At 39.0% G+C, this 20,091-nt stretch overlaps 4 protein-coding genes across 5 annotated transcripts; all 4 read left to right on the forward strand.

The window, feature by feature from the left end:
- LOC18779112 (allantoinase) lies at positions 1,640-6,028 on the forward strand. 2 transcript variants are annotated; one of them, XM_007213768.2, is made up of 14 exons: positions 1,640-1,921; positions 2,801-2,894; positions 3,028-3,148; positions 3,248-3,321; positions 3,403-3,516; positions 3,606-3,691; positions 4,019-4,078; positions 4,334-4,482; positions 4,608-4,734; positions 4,847-5,002; positions 5,094-5,204; positions 5,285-5,395; positions 5,487-5,582; positions 5,744-6,028. In XM_007213768.2, exons 1-14 carry the CDS (start codon positions 1,835-1,837, stop codon positions 5,870-5,872), a joined length of 1,515 nt encoding a protein of 504 aa, XP_007213830.1. In that variant the 5' UTR covers positions 1,640-1,834; the 3' UTR covers positions 5,873-6,028. The 2 variants fall into 2 exon arrangements, with proteins under 2 accessions (XP_007213830.1, XP_020417314.1); XM_020561725.1 differs by having other exon boundaries at positions 1,712-1,921; positions 4,608-4,752; positions 5,744-6,021.
- On the forward strand, positions 7,399-11,028 carry LOC18781426 (endonuclease MutS2). The gene is made up of 5 exons (XM_020561724.1): positions 7,399-8,055; positions 8,221-9,184; positions 9,269-9,793; positions 9,923-10,384; positions 10,519-11,028. Exons 1-5 carry the CDS (start codon positions 7,502-7,504, stop codon positions 10,813-10,815), a joined length of 2,802 nt encoding a protein of 933 aa, XP_020417313.1. The 5' UTR covers positions 7,399-7,501; the 3' UTR covers positions 10,816-11,028.
- LOC18780425 (stem-specific protein TSJT1) lies at positions 11,125-12,879 on the forward strand. Its single transcript, XM_007211735.2, has 5 exons — positions 11,125-11,256; positions 11,370-11,584; positions 11,809-12,049; positions 12,252-12,372; positions 12,512-12,879. Exons 1-5 carry the CDS (start codon positions 11,230-11,232, stop codon positions 12,757-12,759), a joined length of 852 nt encoding a protein of 283 aa, XP_007211797.2. The 5' UTR covers positions 11,125-11,229; the 3' UTR covers positions 12,760-12,879.
- Positions 14,613-19,486, forward strand: LOC18778580 (putative nuclear RNA export factor SDE5). Its single transcript, XM_020562925.1, has 11 exons — positions 14,613-15,785; positions 16,449-16,474; positions 16,798-16,875; positions 17,236-17,300; positions 17,485-17,744; positions 17,999-18,081; positions 18,208-18,264; positions 18,575-18,642; positions 18,767-18,873; positions 18,956-19,029; positions 19,110-19,486. The coding sequence occupies exons 1-11, from the start codon at positions 15,233-15,235 to the stop codon at positions 19,224-19,226; spliced, it is 1,488 nt and encodes a 495-aa protein (XP_020418514.1). The 5' UTR covers positions 14,613-15,232; the 3' UTR covers positions 19,227-19,486.

Raw genomic sequence — 20,091 nt, forward strand, 5'->3', positions numbered from 1 at the left:
AGAGGAGCGGTGGAAATGGGGAAAGGGATGCTTCTAAGCTCCCTCCCGAGAGTAAATTGGTAAATTGGTAATTTGATTCTCTAGACCGGTGGGGTGCGGACCGGCTCATGGGAGCAACGTGGCGGCATACGTGTGGGGACGCCCCGCTTGGAGATTATATATAAAACAAATAAATAAATAAATCTGTTTAAAAAAATTAAAACAAAAATGGCCCAGTAAAACCGCCAGGCTATGCTATCTTTTTAAAAAATTAAGTATAGCCGTTCGGCTATAGTATTTATATATAAAAAAGACCCACGTGTCAAAACCGTATAGCCGCTCGGCTATACGATTTTTAAAATAAACATAAAAACCAAGTATAGCCGCACGGCTATACTTTTTTTAAATATAACATAAAAACTGCGTATAACCGCCCGGCTATACTATTTATATGAAAAAGACCCACCTATCCATAGGCGCTCACGTGTCAAAACCGTATAGCCGCCCGGCTATGTTTTAAAAAACACCGGAGTTATAGCCGAACGGCTATACTATTTTAAATGAGCATAAAAAAGGGAGTATAGCCGAGCGGCTATACTATTTTTAAAATAAACATTTTAAAACAGAGTATAACCATGCGGCTATACGGTTTTAAAACAAATAAGAAACCAAATATAGCCGCACGGCTATATGATTTTTTTAAAAATCCCGCCTAGTAAACGTGTCAAAAAAAGGTAAAGCCGCCCGGCTATACTATTTTTAAAAATAAAATAAAACCGAGTATAGCCGGCCGGCTATACTATTTATTAAAAAAAGGGAGACTTTGGAAAAACCCAAAGGAGAGAGAAAATTTTTAAAAGAAGCAAAAATGGACAAAATTACCCTTATTTATTTTTTAATTTCCTAAGAAATCCTTTACATTTGCATGTCTTTGGTTTGAAAGTTGAGAGGTTATTCTGTCTTTTTTGAAAAAGCTTTGGCTTTTTCCAAAAGTGAAATTTTTTTTATGGGTAAAACCTAAATTTACTTTAAAAAAACCCATCCTAGCAATTAGGTGCCCAAGTGTCCCAAAAAAAAAAAACCCGCCCATATTATATCTTAATATTATTTATTTATACAGTCTCGATCTCTTGGACCACAGGAGTCCAAGAGATTGTGGTCACCCACCGTTGGATATTAATCCAATGGTTGAAAAAAGTTTTTTAAAATGAGTGCAAGAGTGAGTGAACCGTTGAATTTACATCCAACGGTGAGTGACCACAAATTTCTTGGACCCCTGTAGTCCAAGAGATCAGGACTGTTTATTTATATTCAATATTATGTGAGAATTATGTGTATAATACGTAAATTTTATATGTCTTATTAAAAATATGTGTATTAAATATTAAAAATACATATGTACATATACAATACGAATATTACATACTTACTTTTTAAAAATATATTTTTATCGAATCCTTAAGATATGTACAAAATATAAATGTATTATTAAAAAATACATACATATATATGTAATACAATATTAAGCCTATATATTATATATATTTTTCACGCTAGATACGAGTACGACTAGTCGGTCGCCCTGGCCACTAGCGAAAAGGAATCAAGAATCTTCCCAGGATTCATAAGTTACAGGAATCGATAACTTCACGGGCACATGGACAGCGCAAGTGCCGTTAGTCATCTTCCAACTCCCCACGTGTCCAAATCCCACTGGTCCATACATGGACCCCGTTTCCCGCACGTCACCAAGATAAGTTGCCCCGTGGATGGCTCGACCAAAACCTGGAGAGAGAGGAAGAGAGCGCCTGCGTGTCAGTCTGTGTTACTGGTTAGCAAGTCAGCAGCAGAAGAAATGGAGGCGATACAATGGAAGCTATTGCCACTGCTAACACTTCTCGCTTCTTTTCTACTCTTTTTCTATTTCCAAAATCCCTCAAAGGTCTGATTTTTTATGTTTATGAAGCTTAATTGAATTTTATTCTCTCAATTTTCTTGTGTTTATTTTGTTGGTTAGTCCTTGTTTTTATACTTGTTCATAGATGCTTTCTCGAAAATGGAGTGCAAAGAAAGCAAAATGATCTTTGAGCTCTATATGGTTGTTGTGTTATTGATTCTGATGACATGAAAATCTCAAATAATTTGGTTTTTTCTTTAATATTGAAAAATTATTCTGAATTCGGATTTGAATTTGTCTTTTTGGCCCATTTTCTCGTCAACCAAACAGCTTTTTGTGAAGAAAATCATTGCAATATACTGTTTTGATTCTCAAGGTGTTCATTTGCCTGCCTAATTTCTGTTTCTTTGTATGGTTTACCTTCTTTTTTAATAGTATCACTCTGTTAGTGGACAACAGGGCAAGTGGATTTGAGATATTAACTAATTGATCAATGGATGATGAGTTCATAATATGTGAAATCATGGATGAGAGAGAAGTTATGCGGTCCTACACTACATTATAACCAATTTGATGTTCCATTAAGAAATTTTAATGGGATTACTTTATCCACGACGAAATGAATATACACTAAATTTTAATGGGATTACTTTAGTCTTTGAATTCTATGATCCATGAACTTTTGCTAAAAGCATATTCTGATTTTGAATGATACTGAAAGTTGTACCAAAACAATATTTCCACTTTGCATGAACATATATACCAATGTATTTTGTATATGCATGGTGAAGAACCCATCAAGAAAGAAGTTGTAGTTTTGTTGGTCTGTTCATGAATTCTACTGAGTATTTCACTTCCTCAGTTTTGGCTCTGCATTGCAATTTGAGTGTCCTAATGGAGTTTATTTTACTTTTTATTTTACAGCAATATCAGAAAAACTGCAGCCTGCTTCCTTACCAACATTACTGGATAACCAGCAAGCGCATCGTGACACCTCACGGGATCATTTCTGGAGCAGGCATGTCTAAACAATAGTCTTGAATTGGATGATTTTCCGTCGTAGATTTTAGAAACCACATTATGGCACTATATTATGGTTTTGGAACCAAATGGTTGATTTAGTTTCATTTATGAAATGTGTAAATGAGCAGTTGAGGTAAAGGAGGGGAAGATTGTCTCCATTGTTAAAGAAGAGGAAAAGAATGGGAAAACCAAGTTGGAGAATGTAATTGATTATGGAGAGGCTGTGGTAATGCCTGGCTTGGTTGATGTGTAAGACACCACAATTAATTTTCTCACTGTGGTCTTTTTTCTGTATGGTCATAATGGTTTTCATTGGAATTTAAATGCCTTGGTTTCTATTAATTGCAGGCATGCACATCTTGATGATCCTGGAAGAGCTGAATGGGAAGGATTTCCATCAGGGACCCAGGCTGCTGCTGCTGGTATGCTTATACCTCTGCTTCATTCTTATGTTTTTTTGTAGCTTTTCAATCGCTTATAGATTAATATTTGCTCTGTTGAAGGTGGGATAACTACATTGGTTGACATGCCTCTAAATAGTGATCCATCCACTGTCTCCAGAGAGACTTTGCAGCTCAAGATTAAGGCCGCGGAGAGCAGAATTTACGTTGATGTTGGTATGCTCTTAGAACGATATACATGTTTGGGGATACCATCATACTAAAACATTTGAGAACTACTGGTTTTTACATGCATATTGTAACAGGTTTCTGGGGAGGTCTTGTTCCTGAAAACGCATTCAACGCGTCTTCTCTTGAGGATTTGTTAAATGCTGGTGTTCTTGGTTTGAAGGTAAACACTTTAATAGAATAGTGAACACATGCTAGTCTATGTATTAGGTAAGCTAGGAATTTTGTAGTTCATAATAGGATAGTGATATCTGTTTCATTACACTTATTGAGGCACAATTAAAGTTCTTCCCAACTAATGCAGATCTCTTGTGTCTTGAGGTGTACAGACATATTTTAGAGCTTGTGGTTATTGGTTCATGTTGATCGAATGTGGACCAGTTTTCTATTTTCTTGCTTTCTGAAACAGTACTGTTCCTCAACTTTTGCAGGAATATTAAGATGTTATACGATCCTCATCTGATGAGTTTCTCTGTGTCTGTTTTTGTAGTCGTTCATGTGTCCATCAGGGATCAATGACTTTCCTATGACAAATGCCAGTCATATTAAGGTTTGTTTCATGAGATTCAGTCTTCCCACTATCTGATTTAGCTTGCAAAATAAATTAAAAGCATAGAATCAATGACTTAATTGCATTGCTGCTTATCCAACTCTACCTGTACTAATTTAATCAGCACCATTAATTATTCATTCGTGATGGCTGAAGACTTGCATGATCAGTTGGCTTCTTGAGATGCAATGTTTTTTGCACAATTCTGATGTCTTTTCAAACATCTGCATATTTTTTCAAATATTTGTTCCTTAGGAGGGACTGTCTGTACTGGCAAAATATAGGCGGCCTTTACTTGTACATGCAGAGAAACAACTAGATCTTGAAAGCGACTTGAGAGTTGAAGGTGGTAGTAACGATGCTCGTTCTTATTCGACGTATCTCAAGACCAGGCCAGCTTCATGGTCAGATATTTTTCGCGCCAATGTTTTGACTTTTGAATGCTGAATCTATATTGCAAAAAATTTCCCTATACTTGCTGTATGGAAATATCCCTGAATGTAATTTTTCGTCTCTGTTTCCAAACCAGGGAAGAGGCAGCTATTAGGGATCTCTTGACCTTGACAAAGGACACAAGGATTGGTGCCCCAGCGGAAGGAGCTCATCTTCATATTGTTCACTTGTCTGACTCAAGCAATTCGTTAGATCTTATTAAGGTGGTCTATTATAAGTATGTATGTGGTTGTTGTGGATCTTGTGACTCCTATAGTACAAATGGCCATTCACTTGTAACTTTCTACTGATTCAGCTCTATCTGCATTATTGCAGGATGCAAAAAGTGGTGGTGACAGTGTAACTGTGGAGACATGCCCCCACTACTTAGCATTCTCAGCAGAAGAGATTCGGGATGGAGATACTCGTTTTAAGTGTTCTCCACCCATCCGTGATGCAGCCAACAAGGAAAAACTGTGGCAGGCTTTGTTGGTATATAATCATTCTATGTTTTCCTGTGTATATGATAGGATAGCTATTCACCATCAAATTGGTTCTATTTGGTTTCAATGTTTTGTTTCAGGCAGGACATGTTGACATGCTAAGCTCTGATCATTCACCAACTCTGCCGGAACTTAAGCTTCTTGATGATGGAGACTTCTTGAGGGCTTGGGGTGGCATATCATCTTTGCAGGTTGGCATATTTTTCCTTGCAAATGTTATGGTCTGTTACTGGCTTCAGAAACTAACTGGCATTCTCGGGGGCATTTGCAGTTTGTTCTTCCTGTGACATGGTCATATGGCCAGAAATATGGAGTGACTTTGGAACAGTTAGCTTTATGGTGGAGTGAAAGGCCCGCCAGGCTTGCCGGACAAGAATTGAAGGTGATATCATCATCAAATTTTTATCTGTTTTAATGATTTTCATGCAGACATGAATCTCATTGTGCTGATGAATTGAATTCTAAATTTGCAGGGGGCAATTGCAATTGGGAACCATGCAGATATGGTAGTGTGGGATCCAGATGTGGAGTTTGACCTTGATGATGACCCTGTTTACCTCAAGCATTCGGTATGTCTTCCTTATGTATCCTCTGTTTTTGAGTGTAACTTTGCTTGTTTCTTGATAACATTCTTAAGACCCTGTATGGCATTCTGTTCTATATTAAACCTGTTTTCTGTTCTGTGTTATGACACAACAAGGTTTTGACTGTGTTACCTTTCTGTGTACAGGGGATTTCAGCCTACATGGGAACAAAGTTATCTGGAAAAGTTTCAGCTACTTTTGTAAGAGGAAACCTTGTCTTCAAAGAGGGGAAGCATGCTCCGGCAGCATGCGGCGTTCCGATTCTGGCAAAATAATTACGCTTGTGATTTACAAGCCAAATCTCCTTGTATATGTACTTGTGGGATATCATTCATGTATGGCTCTGTCATCTCTTGGCTTTTGATGAGCCTGGTGCTTCCCAAATCTGTAATATAACAATTTCCAACTAATTTCCTTTCCTTTTTTTTTTTGGGGTAAATCAAAGGATATATATTATGAATAAATATAAGCAACTGATAATAATAAAACAAAAGAATTACAGAAAGAAAAATTGTGGTCCTAGAACTAACAAATTCCTTGGTGCCTAAGTAACAACTCCTATATAAAACAGGGCATATCACGCACCGCTCCAAAACCTTCCCCTGCAAACCCTCCCTCAATTCTCAAACCAAAATCACAATTTCAATGGCTCCTTCAAGTCATCTTGGTCCTCGAGAGCTCAGCCTCCCTCAATAATAATCCCTATAGTTACGACGATAGCGGCAAGAGGACATCCGCGGCGATGGGGGGCGAGTGGCTGAGCTTCAGTGGAAGCGAATGGTGGACGACATGTTAAAGCAAGGCAAGATGAATTGCCTGGCTGTTTCTGACGTCTCGGGAAGCATGGAAGGAACCCCCATGAAAGGTTTCCGTGGCATTGGGGATTGTCGTGTCTGAATTGAGTGAAGATCCATGGAAAGGAAAGGTGATCACTTTCAGTCAGTGGTCTCAGCTGCATTTGATTCAAGGCGATGATCTCAATCCAAGTGTGAGTTTGTGAATAGGATGGAGGCTGGTTGCAACACTGATTTCCAAAAGGTGTTTGATTTGATTCTGAAAGTGCCCGTGAAGGGGAATTTGAAGCCGGAGGACATGATAAAGAGGGTGTTTGTGTTCAGCGACATGGAGTTTGCTGAGGCTTCGTCGTCTAGCAGATGGGAGACTGATTACGCTGTGATACAGAAGAAGTTTGAGAAGCAAGGGTATGGTAATGCGGTGCCGCAGATTGTGTTTTGGAATCTGAGGCACTCCAAGGCGACGCCTGTGGTGACCGGGACACAATCCGGAGTGGCTCTGTTGAGTGGCTTCTCTAAGAATTTGCTCAAGCTCTTCTTGGATAATGACGGGGAAGTTCAACCGGACCTTGCCATGGAAGCTGCCATATCCGGCCAAGAGTATCAGAAGCTGGTTGTGTTGGATTGAATTGATTGATCATCCCTGCTTAAGTGGTGGTTTTTGTTTAGTTTAGCCGCTACAAGTTAATTTTCCATTTCTCAATTTGTAACAAGCTGTGAAAGCAAAAGGTGAAATATATGCAGACGACCACTAGTTGCGGGCTCATTGAGTAAGATATTAGGGTCGAGTCCTAATATGCGTGTATTGTGTGTAAAATGAAAAGTCCTCAAAAGGTGAAATATTATTCGTGCTTTTTCGTCCCTTTCATCCGTTACTGTTATAAAAAAAAACAAAACAAAACAGATATTCTCGAAAACAGGCAAAAGGAAAACGACATGTCGTGTCGTTGAGAAAATTAAAGTGAGCAAATGACCCAAGCCCAGCAGGCGGCTGGCCAAAGCCCAGATTGCCTCCAGAATTTTTTTTGGTTACGAGGCGGGAGATTGGTTCCACATTTGCATCTTCGCGGATAAGATGCTAAAACCCATCGCGTCAAAACTAACGACGCCATGTTCAACTCTTCGAATCTACTCGTTCACTCTCTGACTCCTCCATTGAAACTCAGCAGCAACCTCTTCTTCATCTCCGTCCCCAAACCTTCGAACCTCTGTACCAGAGCCCTCAAACCCGCCACCGCTAACTTCTCGCTTTCCTACTCGCCCGAGTCACTGTCCAACCAACTCAGCCTCGCCCATTCCCTCCAATCCGAAACCCTAGAAATTCTAGAATGGGCCTCGGTCTGCAAGCAGCTCTCGGCGTTGGCGTTCACCGCCATGGGCTTCTCGGCCGCGCAGGAGGCCCGCATTCCCGTCGGCCGGTCCAAGGAGGAGAGCCAGAAGCTTCTCGATCAGACGACCGCGGCGGTGGATGCCATCACGATGGCCGGTTCTCCGCCGTCCGATTTCTCGGCCATCGAGAACGTCTCGGATATCGTGAGCTCCGCGGTTTCAGGCAAATTGCTTAGCATCAACGAGCTCTGCGCTGTGCGTAGGACGCTGAACGCCGCGAAGGGATTGTTCGAAAAATTGAAGGGCTTGGCTTTTAGTGCAGATTGTACAGACAGGTATCCGTGTTATTGAGCTTTGCTTCATTTATTTACTTATTTCCTTTAGGTTTGTTCTATGTTTTCGTTTTAATGAGCATGTGGTTGTGTACTCTACTGTGATAGATAATATTAAGACAAATCAAATTTTTATGATTTATTTTTTGTTAAGTTGTACTGGAACAGGTACTTGCCCCTGCTTGAAATACTTGACGATTGTGATTTCCTAGTGGAGCTGGAGAAAACGATAGGATTATGCATAGATTGCAAGCTTTCAATAATTGTTGACACAGCTAGTGAAGACCTGGAGATCATTAGGTCAGAAAGGAAGAGTAACATGGAAAATCTGGATTCTTTGTTGAAGGAAGTGTCAACCCAGATTTTTAAAGCTGGTGGCATTGACAGTCCTTTGGTAACTAAGCGCAGGGCTAGGATGTGCGTGGGTGTTAGGGCTACTCACAAACATTTGCTTCCGGGTTGCATAGTTTTGGATGTTAGTAGTTCTGGCGCAACATACTTTGTGGAACCCAAAGAAGCTGTGGAGTTGAATAACATGGAAGTGAGGCTTTCAAATGCTGAGAGAGCTGAGGAAATAGGCATTTTGAGCTTCCTTACATCGGAAATTGCAAAATCAGAAACACCGATAATGTATTTGTTAGATAAAGTTCTAGAAGTGGATCTTGCTTTTGCTAGAGCTGCTTATGCTCTACGGATGAATGGGGTATGCCCAATTTTTAGTTCCAAGGATTGCCAGGACTTAGATTCTGGTGGCGCCAGTTTAGCGACATCTGTAGATATAGAAGGAATACAACATCCATTGCTGCTTGAGCCATCTCTTAAAAATTTATCTGACGTTCTTGCATCCAGTTCTAGAAATCACCTTTCCTCTGATGACGTTAATGGTTTAAAAATGATTACTGGAAGTTTATCTGGTCGTGCATCTGATTTTCCAGTGCCAATAGACATCAAAATTGGATGTGGCACCAGAGTGGTTGTAATCTCAGGACCTAATACTGGAGGAAAAACAGCTTCCATGAAAGCTTTGGGCATGGCATCTCTCATGTCGAAGGCTGGCATGTACCTGCCTGCTAAAAACCACCCAAAGCTTCCGTGGTTTGATCTTGTTCTAGCCGATATTGGAGATCACCAGGTAGTAGTTTACCTTAATTATGGCAGAAAATCCTAGGTTCTTTAAGTTTTTCATTTTAGTCTGACTATTGTTTTTCAATTGAAGTCTCTTGAGCAAAATCTCTCAACGTTTAGTGGGCACATATCACGGATCTGTAATATTTTGGAAGTGGCCTCAAAAGAATCACTTGTCCTCATTGATGAAATTGGCAGTGGAACCGATCCGTCAGAAGGTGTTGCTCTTTCTGCCAGCATCTTGCTATATCTCAAAGGCCGTGTTAACTTAGCTGTTGTGACTACTCATTATGCGGATTTAAGTCGCCTGAAAGAAAAGGATAATCAGTTTGAAAATGCAGCTATGGAATTTTGTCTAGAAACCTTACAACCTACTTATCGGATCCTATGGGGAAGTACTGGTGATTCAAATGCATTGAGTATTGCTAAATTGATTGGTTTTAATCAACGCATAATTGAGCGTGCACAAAAATGGGTGGAGAGGTTAATGCCTGAAAAGCAACAAGAGCGAAAAGGTTTGCTATATCGGTCATTAATAGAGGAAAGAGGCAGACTAGAAGCTCGGGCAAAAATGGCTGCATCACTTCATTCAGATATCATGGATCTTTATCGTGAGGTATTGTTTGAGTAGCTCTAGTCTGGAACAGATTTGCATTTTTCTCTGCTGCCACCTTTTTTTTTTCATTATCTTGTTTTGTGTGGCTCTTTACGTCTATTTTTTCTTTTTTCTTTTATTAAATTGAAGATCCAAGATGAGGCAGAAGATCTTGATAAGCGCAAGAGAGCTCTTATGGCAAAGGAAACCCTACAGGTTCAGAAAGAAGTGAAGACTGCAAAATCTCAAATGGAATTTGTGCTGAACGAGTTTGATAACCAACACAAAACTGCTGGTGCTGATCAGTTGAATTTGCTGATTAGGAAATCCGAAGCTGCAATTGCATCTGTTATTAAGGCTCATTGTCCTGATGATGATTTGTTGGTTAGCGAGACATCTACCGCTTCATACACGCCCCAACCTGGGGAGCAAGTCCATTTGAAGAGACTGGGAGATAAGTTAGCTACTGTTGTTGAAACACCTGGAGATGATGGGACAGTCCTTGTACAATACGGTAAAATAAAGGTTCGCTTGAAGAAGAATGACATCAGAGCTGTTCCTAGTATTGAGAAGAATCCAATGACAAATTCTGCCCCACGTTTGAAGCAGCAGGTATGTAATGAGTAATTATTTATTCTTAGTACCATCAAACATCCTGTTTGGGGGTTTTGACCGGTTTCCATGGCTTGTAGATGTTTGGAATCAAATCCAAAGATAGAGGCTGATCATTTTGATTGATATTGTAGGCTTCGCAGAGTCGTACTGGGGAAGCCGAAAGCGGGGAGGTCGCCTATGGTCCAGTGGTACAAACGTCAAAGAACACCGTGGATCTCCGTGGCATGAGGGTGGAGGAAGCTTCTGACCTCCTGGACATGGTCATCGTTGCTAGACAATCTCAATCAGTTCTCTTTGTCATACATGGGATGGGCACAGGGGTTGTTAAAGAGCGAGCACTTGAGATTTTGAAAAACCATCCACGAGTAGCCAAGTATGAACAAGAAAGTACAATGAATTATGGTTGTACAGTTGCTTATATCAAGTAAAATGACACTACCCATCATCCAGACATAGTCACTCATTCTTTTCGATCTTCATGTAAATTCTTTTCTTGGCACTGACCAGTTTTAGTGTTATGCTGGGTCAAAGTACCCTCACAATTTTGTAAAATTGTACCCAGCAATCTATTTGATAGGATTTTGTACATTAAGCTACTATTTTTCCCCTCTTTAATTCCATTATTACAACATAAAGCTTTAGTTTTTTCTTTTCCTCTCTCCTCTGTCTTGACAAAATCATTTTCTATTTATCGGAATTTGAAATTTGACTATGAAAGATTGTAATGGACACCTTAAGAGCTAGACAAAACTTTTTTGGGCAATAATATATGACTTGCTATAAAGCTTGCCTTTTGCAGCAGACTCCACGTCTTGCCCTGATGTAATCCTTGGAGCTGCCACATGCACAGTCCCTCCCAACACTCTCTTGTAAGCTGGCCAAACTTATTTTCTCCAGATAAGCATGTGGACAAAAGCATAGAAACCAAGATTGTATATGTACAAGCTGCTCCATTCTGAGAAATAGCTGTATGTTGTTGAAGGTTTGCTGGAAAATGTTGGCGGTTTTTGAGAAAGCAATTGGAAAACCACCTGAGGAGCTGAGGCTTCCTTCGAATGTGTTGGAGAAGGCAAAGACCAGAGAGGAAATTTTGGAGACTTTCCAATCTTCATGTCCTGAGAGCACGGTGTACTATCTTTCAAATGGGAATTTCATGGCCTTGTCCCATGCCGACGAAAGTATTCAATCACACCCAAGGTATTGATTGATATTTGATCTTCATCGTCTTTTAGTTCCATGCCTCATTGTTTTCTTGCTGATATTCTAAGCCAATATTCTTCTCATCTCAGTTCCCACAAAAGATTATGACAGGGTATTTGATTATACTAGTTGAGCTTTTCTTGCGCCAAAGCCTGCATGCAAAAGTGAAGCTCTTGTTTTTCTATACAGTGCTCTCAGTTGTCTATTTCTGTATTTGGCAGGTCCATAGTTGTCATAGACGATGTCTTCTGCATTTTTATAGGGATTTTGGAGAACACTTGTGACCTTAGAAGGCACTACGGCCTTCCAAGACAAGCAACAGAAGCCATGGTTGTGGTTGAAGCTTATAAAGTTCTAAGAGATCGAGCACCCTACCCGCCAGATCAAGTCATCAAAGATCTGCAAGGAAAATTCGCATTTATTCTCTTCGATGCTAGATTTGGTACCCTTTTTGCAGCGAGGGTGGGTTATGCATTTCTGAAATGAACTTACAATTGAAATATATATAATTAAACTTGTCTTTGACTTTGTTCAAGACAAATTTTATTTTTGAATGTAGTCTGTCTCATTCAACACTGGCTTGGAGATCTTTACTTTTCTTGGTTGGTCAAAAACATTGCATCTCCCACAATGCTAGAGCTAATACAGCTGCTATTCCTGTTAGGATCGAGATGGAAGTGTGGAGCTTCAGTGGGCCATGGCAGGTGATGGATCCCTAGTCTACTCTCATGATCTCGACATCATCAGAGAGGCTTGTGGAAAATCTTTTGCACCTTTTCCTCCAGGTTAGTCCAAATTGGTGCTCTTCCATTACCCTTTAGTTTCTTTTTCGTCGTCAATGCCTTATGATGATAGAATTCTGACCCAATTTGCAGTAACTAACCCAAGTTCAATATTAAGAAGTGTTTTAAAATGGTCTAACAGGCTGCATATTTACAAGTGGAAGTGGGCTGACGAGCTTTGTTCATCCCTTACACAAGGTAAGGGCAAGCACACACGAAGATGATGATGGCCATATTTGTGGAGTTACTTTTCAGGTGGATCTGTTCACCCGACTCCCCAGCATCCCGCGCACCGGCAGTGCAGGAAATTGGGCTGATCAAGCACCTGTGGTCAAGGAAGGAGAAGGAAATTGGTCTGATCAAGCAACTGTGGTCAAGGAAGGAGAATAAGGACCCTGAAATTAGCCCTGCAGCCTGCTAGTGAGAACAATGAATTGTATATGTAACTGGTGAGTTGTAAACTAGAGTGTGTAATAAAAACAGAACAAGTTACGTGTGGCCTCTCAGAAATGCATGCTTATTATATCATCATAAGTTTGGGGGATTTTATTGGTACACAATACTTAAACTAGATATGTTAGCTTATACAGTAGATCCTAGTCTGCCTAGTCTGATGCTGGGGCCATGGCATCCATACTGCGATCTCGTTTCCCTTCACCTTCAGCATTGCTGCTGGTTTCATCTGGGGGCATCTTCCATTTTTCATGTGTAATCTCATTGACATGGTTGCCATTTTCTCCATGGCTGTTTCTTCCCTCCATGGGCTGATGGTCGACTTTGAGGTGGTTATTGTGGACATTGGTATCATCCATGGACTGGTCGTCATGTTGAAAGTACAAACGAACTCCTTTGCAGGTAGCAGCAGGGCAATGAATTGGTGTGCAATATAGACCAGAACCAATTTGGCCGCCATTAGTACCACCAATTCCATAGCCTGGAGTTCCATAACCTGGAATGACAAAGCCTGGACCACCGCCTCCACCATTGCCACTGCCACCACCACCACCTTGGCTGCCGCAATTACCGCCGCCTCCACCACCACCAATACCACCACCTAGGCCACCGCCTATACCACCACCTAGTCCACCGCCAATACCACCACCTTGGCCACCATCAGTACCACCACCTTGGCCACCGCCAATACCACCACCTAGGCCACCACCTTGGCCACTACAAGCACCATGACCTTGGCAACCGCCGTTACCCTCACCTTCCCTACTACCACCACCTAGATTGCCAATCCCACCTTCAATACTACCTCCAATACCAAAACCTGGACCGAAACTAATACTACCTCCAATAATACCTCCACCAAGTCCTCCTCCAATCTGTCCACCAAGCCCTCCTCCAATTTGTCCACCTAAGACAAACTTCTCTGGTTCATCAACCATTTCTTTTTCCTTGCCAGTAATAACCCTAAGAGCAGAGGTAACTCCCCAGCTAAGCAATATCAAGTAGGCTATGGAAGCCCATTTTGGTGTTGCCATCTCTAGCTATTTTCTATTGCCTAAGCTTGTTCTGTATGTTAAAGGGCTTTTATAGTAAGGTCTGCATAGTTTGTTTCAGTGAAAATGGCATAAAACTGGCAGTTGGTTGAGCAAAACAGGAAGCAAGCAAATGAATTTCCTGCATTTGGTTATGGAAACCAGGGTATCATGGTGTTTATGTGACTAGAGAATTACGCGTTGTAATTGTAATTGTAGTTGCATCTTCCATCTCTATAAACCAAACCAAATCAAACAATTTGTTGTTTATTAATACTTGATATCAACCCTAAAATGATACAATTTGTTGACATGAGTAATAAAATGATCGGTTAGTGCCAAAACCATTAATTCAACATGTGACTAACTTATTTAACTAGCATTACATGAAGAAAAAAAATGTTTAGTTCTTAATGTATATTGTTTTCCTTCATTTCTCGATTTGGTATTGTGTATCAACTTAGATATGAAAAATTAATATGCATACCAAATTATTTTAGATACACTTTTGACTCTCGTCATTCATGTATGTATGTGAATCATCATGCATGCTCTCTAGAGTCTAGCATTACATAATTAGTCCCAAATTAAGGTTTCCAAGTAATTTACAGAGTAAAACTACCTTTGAAGGGAATTATGTTTATTTGAGGGACATTCTATCTTTAAGACCTGTTCTTTTTTATTGTTTCAAGGATCCAATGATATAAAATACGGCCACATTGCTCTAATCAACTGGTCTAATCCGTCTGCTATCAACATCACCATCATATATTTTCAATCACCCGGAGGCCCAAAAATTCAGTCTCTTTTTGCAACAACTTCCTTCGGAAGGAACGTGCTTTGGAAGGAAGAAAGCCGAATCAGAGGGGGACTGTGCCAATAAGCAATAGCGAAGGCGCCAAAAGCATGTTGCTTACGATTGTTTCTTTGTTTTTGTTTTTGTTTTAGTTTACTTTATCCTCTTTTTATTTATATATAAATCATAATTATTCTTCCGTCCACTCGCACTCATAACTCATCCATGAGTTAATTCCTCACAGAATCCTCACCATCTGTGTCTCGAAAAAGTCATTCTTTGATTTTCGTATTGAGATTTTTCAAAATCAGTCAATTCAATTCATTGCTGCTGTTCAAGTACTCTTTGAAAAGCCAGCGTCTTAGGGTGGCAAAAGCCGCAACCTTTAATCTCCCATTGCACATCACCGAAACGACGACTCAAAGTGAGTTCGAGTGAATTTGTGGCTGGTGTTGAAGTGGGTCTGATTGCATTCCTAATTCAGACCTAGAATTTGTTTGGGAAATCGGCTTTTTGCTCAGTCTCAGTGTCAGTGTCTTTCCCTGAATTCAAAATCTAATTTGTTATTGATTGAATTGTGAGAATGGAGGCCTCTGGTTTGAATGGGGCGTCAAATTTTGATGATGAGAAGGCGTTGAAGGGTTTGCTTGAAGCGTTTGGTGCTGCGTTTTCTCTTGATCAAATAGCTTCTGCTTATTGCAAGGCTGGGAAGAATGCTGGCGATGCTGCTGAAGCTCTGGCTATGTCTACACCTAATGGTGAGGCAAAGCCAAGGGGTGAAGAAGAATCTTCACGATTATCTCTCGGTAATAGCTCTAAGAAGCCATATCTATATCAAGCAAATGGGAATTCCAGAGCTTCAAAGCCCAAATATCGTGCTGTTTCAGGGGGCAGTGTTTCAAGCATTATTGGGAAACATTATGGGAAGAAAACACCATCAGCAGATGGGTCTTGTAATGCAACCAAACCCTTGAAGCTGGACTCTGAGGTGTTGCCAATGTCGGAAACTTGGGTGGAAAAGGCTGAGTCCAATCCTTCAAGGAATGATGGTCTCCACCAGGATATGGAAGATTTTCTATTCACTATGCTTGGAGATGGATTCAAGCTAGAAAGAGAGAGGATTCGAGAAGTTCTTGGTAAAGTGCTCTTTGTGTTCCATTTCAAATATTTGTTATTTGTCTTGTCATTTAATTTATAAGTCTGCATTAACTATCAATATGTATCAGTTTGGCATGATTATGGAAACTTTCAAGGCTGATTTGAATATGCTCTAGCATCAAACAGATTTATCAGTTATGCCTAGATGCCTTCAGGCCGCACACTAGAAGGATTGTGCACACTCATGGTTATGGGAGTTATAAGTGCAGAGTGGGAAGTAAGAAACTTGAAGAGCAGAGGAGAAGAGTGAGTCGGTTGAGAAGGAAGATGAAAGTAAAAGTAGGAACATGAACAAATGGGGGTAGTGTATATTTATGCCAACATTCATAATTCTAGTTAGATATATGGACATTTCATATATGTCCAACAACAAAGCCAGTTTCTTTAATAATAAATTTTGGAAAAAAAGAATAAAATTTGCTTCATAAACGAGCTTCCTGCTAATTGATTGACTAACGGAAAGAAGACTTGATGATTGGATTGAAATTTTTAGTTTTGACTTTTGAGGCACAACAAATTGGGTTTTGAAATTTTTTATTGCAAGCTGTTTTATGGGTGTGGATAGTTTGATTTCCATTTTAAGTTTGATTGATGTTAATGTGTGAAAACTAAGTTTGATTGGTGTTATTTGGAATCTGCAGATAGTTGCGGACATGATATGGAAAAGGTACACTACATTTATCATAGCTTCTCCCTGTCCTCCAATTGATGTCATTTTATCTTTGTCAAAAGTTGGGGTGTTTTCACAGCCTCTAAATAAGAAAAGTTTATCTTTACTTCTGGAAACCTCAAAGGCAGTTTCTTGACAGATTTGTGGCTTTTTTCCCAACATTTTTTCTTTATCTTTTTACTATACATTGTATGCACAAAATAATTTCCCCATTTTTTCTGATATTATACAATTATTTTCTCATATATTAGACATTGGAAATATACATACATTGAGTACTCCAAAGCAATAACTTTCATTTTTTTTCAAATACCATTCAGAGCATGGAAAAGTTGATTAATTTGCCAGCATCAACATCTGACAAAAGGAACGGACTCGTTGCTAGATCCAGTGATAAGGTTAGTAACACTTCCAAGCATTTAAGAACATAGCCCCAAACAGGATTTTATGTGTTTTCTGATGCATCAATGATGTACCCTCCAATCGTCTTGGAAAAAGCTATTCAATTATATTTCTATAATGTAAATAAGCTTTTGGGTCTCTTAACTGCATATAAGGAGATAAATATAAAGAGATGTCACACTTATTTAAGTGCATAAATTAACTTCGAGGATGCACTCATGCAGTTTTCTACGGTTCTTGTAATTGATATTTGACAGTAAAGGTGTCTTGTTGTGTGAGAATTTTTGGGGAGGAGGGGACCTTGTTACAGTATACTAGTCTTCCCTATCCACTTATTTGAGGATATTGTTGTCCAGTCTGCAGGTTTGTATCAGAAATCTGAAGTATCTTCTGAGAGAAAGTGCATAAACTCCTCTGAAGGGTATGTTTATTTCATCACTTTTGTTATAGTTCCAAGTTTAATGTATTTATGTTTCTTAATTTGAAGAGGGGAAGGGGAAAGAGGGGGTGTTTAGGAAATATTCTGCTGTTAGGACTTTCTCTGTTGGTGTCTGTTAGCTAATCCCATCAATCAGTCTTACTTGTCTATACTCGTCTTCATGCAGTAATGGAGATAAGGCTTCAAATACAAATGGCGTGGACTTTACGGGACAAAAAAAAGAGAGAAGTGATCTCCAGAAGGAAGTTCTGGCTGCTTTGTTCAGTGCTTCTGAGAAATCCGAGGAGAGACCTGAGGAGCTACCAAGAAGAACAATAAAGGCAGCAAATAGATATGGAGCATATGGACAATTAGTTGTTGAACCTCCAAATGATTTCATTTCAGAGTGCAAATCTGTTGTGTATCAACAGCATCCTAAGGAGGATGGTATGCAACCTTGTCTATATGGGGGAAACTTCATTTCCCTTGTTTTTTTTAGGAGAGCAATGTTGGGATCAGTTTGTATGGTAAATGGTAAACTGCTCTCAGGAATTTATTCATTTCCCATGAAATCCAGATTTATACTAAAGATAGACCTATTAAGGCACTAGCTAATTTTGATGGGTGGTTGGTTGCTTGTGATTTATCTGTCAATTTCGTGTTTATCTTTGTATTTTCTTTCATAGCGTGCTAAATTGCAGATGCAGATGACGAAGATGACTACCAGGTTCTTCGTAAAGCTGTGAAGGAGTATCGGACTACGATGAAGGAATATTTCCAGGCTGTATGTGGTTTTTTAGGGTTTAGTATTTTATTTGCAATGATTTGATCTATAAAACACGTAGAGTAGTTTCTCTTAGCAGCCTTAAAATTTCACACATGGAGTAAGGATATCAATTTTCTTTGCCAGGCTGTAGAGGCATTTTCTAAGAAGGATCATGATCGAGCAAACAAACTTCTAGAACAAGTAAGGCTTACTTGCTGTCATGAAGTGATTGGATATGAATTATTTTCTTTTAAAGAAAATGAATTAGCATCTTACGACTATATTGGAAATAGCTTTTTTTAAAACACACTCTTCAGTTGGATAAAATGAAATACATGCTTCAAAAATTGAACAAGGGGCAGTTTCACTTCATGCAGATACCAAGCCGGACTTGATCATGTATCTAAGCTAAAAATATAAGATATCAAATTTTCTAGTGTAGAATTCACCGTATTAGTTTTTTTTTCTTTTTAAAAAAAATGAATTTATGAATTCTATTGTAATGTGGCAGGGAAAATTTTTCCAAGAAAAGGCACGCGAAGCGGATGAAGAGTCAAATGAAATGATTCTAAGAACAAGGTTAGCATCCTTTTCATTGAAATTTTGTGGTGTGTGTTTCTACTCTCTGTGGGCATTGGTTAATGATGGTGTATAGGATCCCACAATGTTAATGTTTTTTCTTTTATTCTGTGTTCCTCATCAGAAACGTTGAGACACAAGGTGAAATAGTGCTTGACTTGCATGAACGCAGTGCCAAGGAGGCAATACGTCTTTTGAAGTGTCAAATTTCTTCATTTTCTGGAATCTCATGTAAGTAAACGTTCTCATGTTCCTAGTTATTCTTTGAACTTGTTTTCTTGTTAATTGGAATTATTTGTTGTCTTCTCGTCAGCAATCAAGTGTCTTAAGGTCATCATTGATACACAAGAGGAAGAGATCTCAAAAGGATCTCGTAGACGAGTATTGGTAAGACTGCTTCATAATTACTTGCTGCATCTGTTTGAACAATGCTTCATACTTGGCTTATCCTTTTTCCATTTACACAGGTTTTGAAGCTACTGCAGGAAGAATCGATTAAGTGGACTGAAGGGGAAAAGGCCGGAACAATACTAATCCAATTAGACAATATTAATCGGAAACGTTTAACTTTCATTAAAAAGTAAAGAAACCAAGTTGTTTCTCAGAGTGGTGCTCACAGAATTGAGATAATTAATTTATGAATGAACAATCAAAATTGTTGGTTAGAATACACAATTGAAAGGTTGCGCAAGAGAAAGTAATGTGATTTTGATTTTGGAAGGAGTGAAAGATTTTCCTTTTCGGCCCCTTGTAAGAGTGAACGTCTGTTGTTTTTTGATTTGCAATGTAGTGACTTTTTTGATATTATGATATTACAGCTTTTGTTTGAAATGTTGGTAGATCATCATTTATCTTTTATAAATTTATACTCTTTTTTTGTTTGAGTTTATATTATTGTCATTCGGTTAGTGTTGTTTTATTAGAAGGTTTGACATGTTGTATTGTTAGATTGTGAGACCACAAATTATAAAGATACAGATAAATTCACCCAATCAATAGTTTGCCTAGGAATTTTGTTTTTCACAATGTCTATTTTTTACGAGTAATGCTACACTTACCACATTTTTATCTCACATTTCTATACCACGTGATGTGGCATGTTCATATTATATGTCACATCAATTAAATCAATGAAGTGTATTTTAATTAAGGCAATTAGAAAAACAAATACTAGAATAAATTATTAAAGAAAAAAAAATATTAAATAATTTTAATTAATGTGGCTGTTCACCTTATCTACCATATAAGATAGTATAAAGATTTGACATACAAATGTAGTAAGAGTAGCATTATTCATTTCTTACCTCTCACTAAATCTCAGTCCCAAAAATTTGATGCAATTCATAAAATCAGGCCCACTGCTTTAAGCCCAAATCCCAGTTGAAACAACTATCAAGCCCAGAAGACTACAATACCCACATGCCCAACTTTAATTTCACCAATCAATAT

This window comes from Prunus persica, chromosome G4 (genome assembly GCF_000346465.2).
Source record: "Prunus persica cultivar Lovell chromosome G4, Prunus_persica_NCBIv2, whole genome shotgun sequence".
Taxonomy (NCBI): domain Eukaryota; kingdom Viridiplantae; phylum Streptophyta; class Magnoliopsida; order Rosales; family Rosaceae; genus Prunus; species Prunus persica.